This window comes from Oncorhynchus gorbuscha, linkage group LG01, assembly GCF_021184085.1.
Source record: "Oncorhynchus gorbuscha isolate QuinsamMale2020 ecotype Even-year linkage group LG01, OgorEven_v1.0, whole genome shotgun sequence".
In the NCBI taxonomy this organism is placed as follows: domain Eukaryota; kingdom Metazoa; phylum Chordata; class Actinopteri; order Salmoniformes; family Salmonidae; genus Oncorhynchus; species Oncorhynchus gorbuscha.
Window position 1 is genome coordinate 85,184,124 of NC_060173.1, and position 12,046 is coordinate 85,196,169.

Consider the following 12,046-nt stretch of genomic DNA (forward strand, 5'->3'; position numbering starts at 1 on the left):
TGTTTTAGTTGGCTGGGTAACAATATTTCAATATTTCTATCATTTTGCTCACTGCCATGACTCCCAGATTGTTTAATCTTGCCAATGTCTTGCAATACTCTGTAACCAAATACATTTAATCACAAAGTCCTTTTTATGCACGCTTAGACAAACACAACAGAGCCCTGCATGAGGGTCAAATCTGGAGGACTAGGTGATCTCTCTCTGATGCTGACACAAGGTTTTTAAACGGGTCAACACTCGTAAGGCCGCAGGCCCAGACGCTATTCCAGGGAGTCTTCAGGGCATGCGTAGACCAGCTGGCAGGCTGGCAGACATTTTCAACCTCCCCTTGTCCCAGTCTGTAATCCCCACATTTTGAGCTGATTACCATCATTCCTATCCCCAAAAACTCTTAAGGCAACCTGCCACACTGTAGCACTCACATCTGTACTAATGAAGTGCTTTGAAAGGCTGGTCATGGCACACAACTCCATCATCCCAGACACCCTGGATCCACTCCAATTTGCATACCACCCCAACAGATCTACAGACAACACAATCTTAATTCTTAACTCTGCCCTCTCCCACCTAGACTGTGAGGATGCTAATCAACTACAGCTCAGAATTAAACACCATAGGATCCTGAACTTCTTGACTGGCCAACCCCAGGTGGTAATAGTAGACAACGCCTCTGCCACACTGACCCTCAACAAGGAGGCCCCCCAGGGGTGTGTGCTTAGCCCCCTCCTGTACTCCCTGTTCACCCACAACTGTGTGGCCATGCACGACTCCAACTCAAAGTTTTCTGATGTCACGACGATGGTCGGCTTGATGTCACGAATGGCGATGAGACAGCCTACAGAAAGGTCGTCAAGCACCAGTATGGTGCCAGGACAACCTCTCCCTCAACGTCAGCAAGACCAATGAGTTGATTGCGGACTTCAGGAAACAGGAGCGGGTGCACACCCCCATCAACATCGGGTCTGCAGTGGAGAGTGTCAAGAGTTTCAAGTTCCTTGGTGTCCACATCACTGATGACTGGTCCTCTCACTCCAGCACAGTCATGAAGGCACAGGAGTGTCTCTTCTCCCTCAGAGGCTGAAACGATTTAGCACAGATCCTTAGGAACTTTCACAGCTGCTCTATACTGGTTGTATCCCCATCTGATATGGCACCTGCAACGCCCCTCGACCAGAAGGCCCTACAGAGGGTCGTGCGGACGGCCCAGCGTATAACTGAGGGTGAGCGCCCAACCATCCAGGACGTACATGCCAGGTAGTCTTAGAGAGGCCCGGAAAATGTCCAAAGTCTCCAGCCACCTGAGACATGGACTGTTCTCCATGCTCTCAGACGGTACCAGGTATCAAGGCTCAGACCAACAGACTCAACAGCTTCCATCCCCTGGCCATCCCCCTCACACCTACACTGATTATTGATTAGATGTACTACTACCACTACACTGCTTTTCATTGATTGCCATTAGTGCTATCCTATTCATGCTATCCTGCTTCTGATTCCTATTACTCCTGTTCACCTGTATATATTAATATCCATCTGTTATCCTGCTACCGGCCACTTCTATTTTCATAAATATAGTGTACAAAACATTAAGAACATCTCTTTCCATGACAGACTGACCAGGTGAAAGCTATGATCCCTTATTGATGTTACCTGTTAAATCCACTTCAAATCAGTGTAGATGAAGGAGAGGAGACAGGTTAAATAAGTATTAAGCCTTGAGACATGGATTGTGTATCTGTGCCATTCAGAGGGTGAATTGGCAAGAGAAAATATTAAAGTGCCTTTGAATAGGGTATGGTAGTAGGTGCCAGGCGCACCGGTTTGAGTGTCAATAACTGCAACGCTGCTGTGTTTTTCCACGGTTAACAGTTTCCCGTGTATCAATAATGATCCACCACCCAAAGGACATCCAGCCAAATTGACACAACTGTGGGAAGCATTGGAGTCAACATGGGCCAGCATCCCTATGGAACACTTGACACCTTGTAGTCCATGCCAACAAATTAAAGCTGTTCTGAGGGCAAGCAGGGTGCAACTCAATATTAGGAAGGTGTTCCTAATGTTTTGTACACTGTATATTACCATAAGCATTTCTATATTCCTGCTACCAGTCACTTTTCAGCCTTGTTTGCACAATTATTAATCCTGCTACCAGTCACTTTCTCTGTTCCAGTATATAGAGTCCTCTCTTTTAAAACTAATTATACATTATGGAGTAAACGGGCCATACTGTGTTCGTGCTTCAGTCAACAGCTACACAAGCCACCTATCCTGTAACCTGGGCGACATTCAGGATCCCTAAACTGTTGTGTGGATCCTTCAACAATGCCGAGAGGAGAGTTCAGTTGTCCTGTGTAATAACTGTTACAGGACAGAATCACAAGACATACTTATACCTTTGAGACCGGCATATGTAGACATTTTTCAACAACAACATGGTTTATTTAAAGCATAATTCTTATGTTTACATACACAATTGCAAATACGGTATATAAACATGAGTTCTCAGCCTTGCACTACAAATAAATGTCACATCGTAACACTGATCAAAGCTCATTTGCTCCTGACAAAAATAATATTGCACTTTAAACATCCTCACGCACCAGTCATCTAAATAATATTCCCCTCTTTATATATATATTGCCTGGCTTTGCGCTTGCATTCACACAGTTATTTTTCTCGATGCAGTTCTCATACAGACACACCAGTAAGAAAGTCATCTTAAAAAAAAGAAGAGGGCTACAAATGTAACTAATGCTCAGAAAAGGAAATATTCTACATAATACTTGTACAAATATCAAGATCTTCAAGTGCTTTTTAGATTTATTTTTTTTCAAATAAAATGGCATCTGAGCAGCTACTGCTCATCCTCATTCTCCTGTCCAGAACCTTCTGAACGGTCGCCCTCCAAGCGATCTGAGGAAAGGAATGAAAAACAAAGTGTGTAATAAACCCCTGGATTATGTTCATTAAGGCATAAGGAAAACAAAAATGTCCAGGTAATTCTACCCTATTTCAGACAGTTTTCTTCCATTTTGTGTCTAATGAACGCAGCCTAAATCCCATTTCCTACTGTACCTAGTCTGTAGTGGAAGCATCATAACTGGGTGCTGGTAATTGAGTGAATGAACCAGTTAACCTCCCGGTGGTAAGCGGTTTACTCAGCCCAGGCTCAATGGTCCCAAAGTACATCGATAAGAACATAAATACTTCCACATGCACTTTCTATTGGTTCATTGGCCAACTGCTTTTCAAAGCACCATTTTAACCAATTCGCAAAAGCCACAAAATATAGTTAATATCACTAAACTACAAGCAAAATGTAAGTGAGTGAATGAGCATGTGTACCCGTTCTTATGTGATTAAGGGAGGCCAGCATTCGCAGCATGAAGGATGCTGGGACTGTGATGGTGTTCCTGGTTTCCTCTAGCATCAACTCGTTACGCGTGATCACCTACAGAGAGAATAAGTGTGAGAGAGAGGGTGAAAGAAAGTGAAATATACCAGTGAACCTTGTAGTTGATCTCTGAATTCATCATCTCGGTTGTCAGAAGCTTCAAAGAGAATGTGGTTTCTATCACTGACGAGTTGGGAGTGGGACGGGTGAGAGGGAGAAGGGGTGACGAAGGAGAAAGAAGAGGGCATGGGGGGGGGAGGAGTGAGGATAGAGAGAAGAGAACAGAGAAGGATAGGTAAGCCTCCTGGGCCAAGGCGTCCCCAGTCAGCTGTTGTGACAGCTCATGGAGAAGAGGGGAAGTCCCACACAGTGGGGAATCCACTCCCTCTACTGGATGACAGAAGTGCACCCCAGTCTACTTGCTCGTCTGCCATTAAGATTGAATAAATCATTGACCAAACATACCTCATCAGCTAGGACTCTGTTAAACGATGGAGACACCTCCAGAGGTGACCAGACCTTGATGTCGTAGTCGATCCCTGACGAGGCAAGAACTGGAACAGACAGGAGATGCAAATGATTGGCAATAGGGTATGATACAGTTAAAGGGGGGATACCTAGTCAGTTGTACAACTGAAATATGTCTTCCGCATTTACCCCAACCCCTCTGAATCAGGTAGGGTGTTATTGGCTCTCTACACAAGGCTGAATATGTAGCTAAAAAAACTCACTGGGATCGTAGGGGTGTGGGTATAGTGGTGAGACAAGGGTAGGTGTGTGTGTTACTGGGGTCGCAGGGGTGTGGTTGAGGTGTATCTGTAAGACTAGATGTAGGGATAAGACTAGGGTAGGTGTGTGTTACTCACACCGTTATTACAATGCGTATGCCTAAGAGTGGTTGGATAGGCTGAGATTTAGGACAGGGTGGACACCACCAGAGCATATGGACAGGCTGTGTGAAGGAAAGGCTGCCTTAAGACTGGCAAGGGGTAGAGTTGAACAGAGGCAGCTGCTGTAAGTGTGTGTGTGTTGCGCACTTTCTCCAAGTTGTAAAAACAAGCAGAGCAGAAACTGGCTACTCTTTAGTTGACTGATGTAACTGGCAAATTAACTGCTGTTTGACTTAACAGAAGAGGGAAAAAACCAACTAGTGTTTATTCCCAGTGCTGAGCTAGTAGTGTAACAGAAATGTAACGTGAGCTAATGTTTCACTCCTTCTCGACTGAAGTGAATGAATTAGCTAGCTAGTAGCTACCACAGGCAGTTCAGCTCTAGCCTCTAGCTAGCTCTCAAACTCTAGGTGGCATTCTGCCTTCTCCCTACAGTTTTAATCAATTTGCGTCGCCCACGACTACCTTAAATCAAATTTTATTGGTCACATACACATGGTTAGCAGATGTCCATGCGAGTGTAGCAAAATGCTTGTGCTTCTAGTTCCGACCGTGTAGTAATATTTAACAAGTAATCTAACAATTTCACAACAACTACCTTATACACACACAAGTGTAAAGGAATGAATACGAATATGTACATATAAATATATGGATGAGCGATGGCCGTGCGGCATGGGCAAGATGCAGTAGATGGTATAGAGTACAGTATATACATATGAGATGAGTAACGTAGGGTATGTAAACATTATATAAAGTGGCATTGTTTAAATTGATTAGTGATACATTTATTACATCCAATGTTTTATTATTAAAGTGGCTAGAGGTTGAGTCAGTATGTTGGTAGCAGCCACTCAATGTTAGTGACGGCTGTTTAACAATCTGATGGCCTGGAGATAGAAGCTGTTTTTCAGTCTCTCGGTCCCAACTTTGATGCACCTGTACTGTCCTCGCCATCTGGATGATAGCGGGGTGAACAGGCAGTGGCTCGGGTGGTTGTTGTCCTTGATGATCTTTTTGGCCTTCCTGTGACATCGGGTGGTGTAGGTGTCCTGGAGGGCAGGTAGTTTGCCCCCAGTGATGCGTTGTGCAGACCTCACTACCCTCTGGAGAGCCTTACGGTTGTGGGTGGAGCAGTTGCAGTACCAGGCGGTGATACAGCCAGACAGGATGCTCTCGATTGTGCATCTGTAAAAGTTTGTGAGTGTTTTCGGTGACAAGCCACATTTTTTCAGCCTACTGAGGTTGAAGTGGTACTGTTGCATCTTCTTCATCACGCTGTCTGTGTGGGTGGACCATTTCAGATTGTCCATGATGTGTACCTTTATTTTTTAAATTTAACTAGGCAAGTCAGTTAAGAACAAATTCTTATTTTCAATGACGGCCTAGGAACAGTGGGTTAACTGCCTGTTCAGGGGTAGAACGACAGATTTGTACCGTGTCAGCTCGGGGGTTTGAACTTGCAACCTTCCGGTTACTAGTCCAACACTCTAACCACTAGGCTACGCTGCCGTACGCCGAGGATAGGGGCACGGTGCTCCCTCTGCTGTTTCCTGAAGTACACGATCATCTCCTTTGTTTTGTTGACGTTGAGTGTGAGGTTATTTTCCTGACACCACACTCCGAGGGCCCTCACCTCCTCCCTGTAGGCCGCCTCATCGTTGTTGGTAATCAAGCCTACCACTGTAGGCAGTCTGCAAACTTGATGATTGAGTTGGAGGCGTGCACGCAGTCATGGGTGAACAGGGAGTACAGGGGAGGGCTGAGAACGCACCATTGTTGAGGATCAGCGGGGTGGAGTTGTTGTTTCCTACCCTCACCACCTGGGGGCGGCCCATCAGAAAGTCCAGGACCCAGTTGCACAGGGCGGAGTCGAGACCCAGGGTCTCGAGCTTAATGACGGGTTTGGAGGGTACTATGATGTTAAATGCTGAGCTGTAATCGATGAACAGCATTCTCACATAGGTATTTCTCTTGTCCAGATGGGTTAGGGCAGTATGCAGTGTGATTGCGATTGTGTCGTCTGTGGATCAATCGGGCGGTAAGCTAATTGGAGTGGGTCCAGGGTGTCAGGTAGGGTGGAGGTGATATGATCCTTGACTAGTCTCTCAAAGCACTTCATGATGACAGAAGTGAGTGCTACGGGGCGATGTTTAGCTCAGTTACCTTAGCTTTCTTGGGAACAGGAACAATGGTGGCCCTTTTGAAGCATGTGGGAACAGCAGACTGGTTTAGGGATTGATTGGGTTGCCCCCCCCCCCCCTTTGGGTTGTGCCGTGGCGGAGGTCTTTGTGGGCTATACTCAGCCTTGTCTCAGGATGGTAAGTTGGTGGTTGAAGATATCCCTCTAGTGGTGTGGGGGCTGTGCTTTGGCAAAGTGGGTGGGGTTATATCCTTCCTGTTTGGCCCTGTCCTGGGGTGTCCTCGGATGGGGCCACAGTGTCTCCTGACCCCTCCTGTCTCAGCCTCAAGTATTTATGCTGCAGTAGTTTATGTGTCGGGGGGCTAGGGTCAGTTTGTTATATCTGGAGTACTTCTCCTGTCCTATTCGGTGTCCTGTGTGAATTGGGTTGGGGCACTGCAGGGCAGTGGACCCCTAGGGCAGGACGGGGCGACCCAGCTAAATTTAACAAAAATATAAACGCAAAATGTAAAGTGTTGGCCCCATGTTTTATGACTGGAAATATAAGATCCTATACATTTTCCATACGCACAAAGGGCTTATTTCCTGTTATTGAGCATTTTTCCTTTGCCAAGATAATCCATAATCCATCCACCTGACAGGTGTGGCATATCAAGAAGCTGATTAAACAGCATGATCATTACACAGGTGCACTTTGTGATGGGAACAATAAAAGGTTACTCTAAAATGTGCAGTTTTGTCACACAACACCACAAATGTCTCAAGTTTTGAAGGAGCGTGCAATGGGCATGCTGACTGCAGGAATGTCCACCAGAGTTGTTGCTAGAGAATCGAATGTTAATTTCTCTACCATAAGCCGCCTCCAACGTTGTTTAAGAATTTAGCATTACGCCCAACCGGCCTCACAACTGCAGACCACGTGTAACCATGCCAGTCCAGGACCTCCACATCCAGCTTCTTCACCTGCGGGATTGTCTGAGACCAGCCACCAATCTATAGGCCCTACATGACCCCAATGCATTTAAGAATTACACCATGTCTGGGAAAGTAGAAATGCTGTTCGGTCAGTGGATTTTTGACCAACTGGCCCAATCGGGCCACTGACAAAAAAAAGTTCAGGTTGGAACCTGGCGTGTTTAATATGCAGCCACGGAGTGGCAGCGCATAGGCTATTTATTGTGCTTTGATCGACAAACAGCAAGCTTTAATATTTGTATTTGTATTTATTATGGATTTGCTGCCAAGGCAGTAGCTACTCTTCTTGGGGTCCAGCAAAATTAAGGCAGTTTATACAATTTTAAAAACATTACAATACATTCACAACACACTGTGTGCCTTTAGGCCCCTACTCCACCACTACCATACATTGTGTATGTTAACTATTATTCTTACTATGTTTTGTTACCTTCCCTGGGCCATTGCTGTAAATAAGAAAGTATCCTCAGTCAACGGACCTGGTAAAATAAGGAATACAAAATAAATACAACTCACTGGGGTCGAAGGGGTGTGGCTGGAGGCAGTTTACTACGTGATTGTCGGCCTCCAGCAGCATCAGGTGCTCCCCCGTGTGTCTGTCCCAGATGAAGATGTGTCCGCAGTCTGAACCGCTCATCACAAAATTGTTTCCCCAGAAACACGACTCCTTAATCTACAGAAAACACCCAAATCATTGGCGTAGATAAATGAATGTTAAATGCATTCAGAAAGTACCCCTTCCCCTTTTTCCACATTTTGTTAAGTTACAGCCTTATTCTAAAATAGATTAAATACATTTTTTTCTATCAGGTTGGATGGGGAGTGTCGCTGCACAGCTATTTTCAGGTTTCTCCAGAGATGTTCGAAAGGGTTCAAGTCCAGGCTCTGGCTGGGCCACTCAAGGACCATCAGAGACTTGGCAAACTCCAAGCAGGCCGTCATGTGCATTTTACTGAAGAGTGGCTGCAGAGGTGGTTGTCCTTCTGGGAGGTTCTCCCATCTCCACAGAGCTCTGTCAGAATGACCATTAGGTTCTTAGTCACCTCCCTGATCGGGGCCCTTCTCTCCCGATTGCTCAGTTTGACCGGGCGGCCAGCTCTAGGAAGAGTCTTGGTGGTTCCAAACTTCTTCCATTCAAGAATGATGGAGGCCACTGTGTTCTTGGGGACCTTCAATGCTGCCGAAATGTTTGGGTATCTGTGCCTCGACACAATCCTGTGTTGGAGCTCTACGGACAATTCCTTCGACCTCATGTCTTGGTTTTTTCTCTGACATGCCTTGTCAACTGTGGGACCTTATATAGACAGGTGTGTGCCTCTGCAAATCATGTCCAATCAATTTATTTTTCCCACAGTTGGACTCCAATCAAGTTGTAGAAACATCTCAAGGATGATCAATGAAAACAGGAGGTACCTGAGCTTAATTTCGAGTCTTATAGCAAATGGGCTGACTGTTTTCACTTCGTCATTGTGGGGTATTGTGTGTATATTGACGATAGACAATATGTATTTAATTCATTTCAGAATAAGGCTGTAACGTAACAAAATGTGGAAGAAGTCAAGGGGTCTGAATACTTTCTGAATGCTCTCTCTCTCTATATATATATATACACACAGTACCAGTCATTCAAGGTTTTCCTTATTTTTACAATTTTCTACATTGTTGAATAATACTGAACACATCAAAACTATGAAATAACACATATGGAATAATGTAGTAAACCAAGAAAAGTGTTAAACAAATCAAAATATATTTGAGATTCTTCAAAGTAGCCACCCTATGCCTCGAGGACAGTTTAGCACACTCTTGGCATTCTCTCAATCAGCATCATGAGGTTGTCACCTGGAATGCATTTCAATTAACAGGTGTGCCTGATACTCAACTAGTCTAAAGAAGGCCAGTTTTATTGCTTCTTTAATCAGAACAACAGTTTTCAGCCGTCTAACATAATTGCAAAAGGGTTTTCTAATGATCAATTAGCCTTTTAAAATTATAAACTTGGATTAGCTAACACAATGTGCCATTGGAACACAGGTGTGATGGTTGCTGATAATGGGCCTCTGTATGCCTATGTAGATATTCCATAAAAAATCTGCCGTTTCCGACTACAATAGTCATTTACAACGTTTACACTGTATTTCTGATCAATGTGATGTTGTTTTAATGGACATAAAAAATGAGCTTTTCTTTCAAAAATGAGGAAATTTCTAAGTGACCCCAAACTTTTGAACTGTAGTGTATATCTTTCTTACTCTATTAAACCAGGACTAGAGTTCACTCAGCAACAATTGTCACAGTTCTTCAGAGAGTCCTAATAGAATCTTTCTCTCTATCTGGCCCATGATGAGTTTGTTGCTCTTCGCATGATGTTTTCAGTAGGGGCTCAGATAGAAGTGAGCTGTAAAATAGGGACCAGAAGTAACCGAAGTCGGAAGTGAAGATTAGCGTACCATAGTCCTGGAGTTACGGTGTCCCTTGTAGACCATTTTGACTGAAGGTCTCCTGATATTCTGGGTCTCGCTCTCCTCCATCTCTCTCCTCTCCTTCCTCCGACGAAATAACTCCTGGATACGGACCGCAGCAGAGCGTCTGACACACGCCGACAGACGCAGCGACACAAAGGGACACACACAAGTTATATACAGTATTGACAGTTAATATCTTTCACTCTATATCTGCAGAGAGGGAAGTGAATACTAAGAATCTATCCAGTATACAAAACATTAAGAACACCTTCCTAGTATTGAGTTGCACCCCCACCATCCTTTTTGCCCCCAGAACAGCCTCAATTCGTCGGGACATGGACTCACAAGGTGTTGAAAGGGTTCCACAAGTTGGCTGAATGTCCTTTGGGTGGTGGACCATTCTTGAAACACACAGAAAACTGTTGAGGGTGAAAACACTGCTGCATTGCAGTTCTTGACACAAACTGGTGCGCCTGGCACGTACTACCATACTCCGTTCAAGGGCACTTTAATCTTTTGTCTTTCCCATTCACCCTCTGAATGGCACACATACACAATCCATGTCTCAAGGCTAAAAAATCCTTCTTTAACTGGTCTCCTACCCTTCACCTACACTGATTGAAGTGGATTTAACAAGTGGCATCAATAAGGAATTGTATCATTCAGCTGGTCAGTTTGTGTAATGGAACAAACAGGTGTTCTTGTTGTTTTGTACAGTGCATTCAGAAAGTATTCAGACACCTAGACTTTTTCCACATTTTGTTACGTTACAGCCTTATTTTAAAATGTATTAAATACCCCCCCCCCCCTCATCTACACACAATTCCCCATATTGACAAAGCAAAAACGGGATATTAGAAATATTTGAAAATTAATAAAAAAATTCTAAACAAAATACAGGTTTGAAATTGAGCTTGTGCATCCTGTTTCCATTGATCATCCTTGAGATGTTTCTACAACTTGATTGGAGTCCACTTGTGGTAAATTCAATTGATTGGACATGATTTGGAAAGACACACACCTGTCTACATAAGGTCCCACAGTTGACAGTGCATATCAGAGCAAAAACCAAGCCATTTTTTTATTTACAGGTTCTCATTTGCAACTGCGACCTGGCCAAGATAAAGCATAGCAGTGTGAACAGACAACACAGAGTTACACATGGAGTAAACAATTAACAAGTAAATAACACAGAGAAAAAAGGGGAGTCTATATACAATGTGTGCAAAAGGCATGAGGAGGTAGGCGAATAATTACAATATTGCAGATTAACACTAGAGTGATAAATGATCAGATGATCATGTACAGGTAGAGATATTGGTGTGCAAAAGAGCAGAAAAGTAAATAAATAAAAACTGTGGGGATGAGGTAGGTGAAAATGGGTGTGCTATTTACCAATAGATTATGTACAGCTGCAGCGATCGGTTAGCTGCTCAGATAGCTGATGTTTGAAGTTGGTGAGGGAGATAAAAGTCTCCAACTTCAGCGATTTTTGCAATTCTTTCCAGTCACAGGCAGCAGAGTACTGGAACGAAAGGCGGCCGAATGAGGTGTTGGCTTTAGGGATGATCAATGAGATACACCTGCTGGAGCGCGTGCTACGGATGGGTGTTGCCATCGTGACCAGTGAGCTGAGATAAGGAGGAGCTTTGCCTAGCATGGCCTTGTAGATGACCTGAAGCCAGTGGGTCTGGCGACGAATATGTAGCGAGGGCCAGCCGACTAGAGCATACAAGTCGCAGTGGTGGGTAGTATAAGTTGCTTTAGTGACAAAACGGATGGCACTGTGATAAACTGCATCCAGTTTGCTGAGTAGAGTGTTGGAAGCAATTTTGTAGATGACGTCGCCGAAGTCGAGGATCGGTAGGATAGTCAGTTTTACTAGGGTAAGCTTGGCAGCGTGAGTGAAGGAGGCTTTGTTGCGGAATAGAAAGCCGATTCTTGATTTGATTTTCGATTGGAGATGTTTGATATGGGTCTGGAAGGAGAGTTTGCAGTCTAGCCAGACACCTAGGTACTTATAGGTGTCCACATATTCAAGGTCGGAACCATCCAGTGTGGTGATGCTAGTCGGGCATGCGGGTGCAGGCAGCGATCGGTTGAAAAGCATGCATTTGGTTTTACTAGCGTTTAAGAGCAGTTGGAGGCCACGGAAGGAGTGTTGTATGGCATT

The 12,046-nt window shown here is 44.4% G+C and overlaps 1 protein-coding gene across 5 annotated transcripts in view; it reads right to left on the reverse strand.

Annotated features, from left to right (window-relative positions):
- Positions 1-2,823: 2,823 nt before the first annotated feature.
- Positions 2,824-12,046, reverse strand: part of LOC124044104 (DDB1- and CUL4-associated factor 6-like) — an 80,283-nt gene continuing 71,060 nt past the window's right edge. For all 5 annotated transcript variants that reach the window (XM_046363594.1, XM_046363569.1, XM_046363560.1 and 2 more), the window contains 5 exons: positions 9,859-9,997; positions 7,925-8,081; positions 3,866-3,954; positions 3,352-3,457; positions 2,824-2,919 (listed from right to left, as the gene is read on the reverse strand). In XM_046363594.1, coding sequence (XP_046219550.1) covers positions 2,861-2,919; positions 3,352-3,457; positions 3,866-3,954; positions 7,925-8,081; positions 9,859-9,997 — 550 coding nt within the window. In that variant the 3' untranslated portion in view covers positions 2,824-2,860. The remainder of the gene's footprint in view (positions 2,920-3,351; positions 3,458-3,865; positions 3,955-7,924; positions 8,082-9,858; positions 9,998-12,046) is intronic.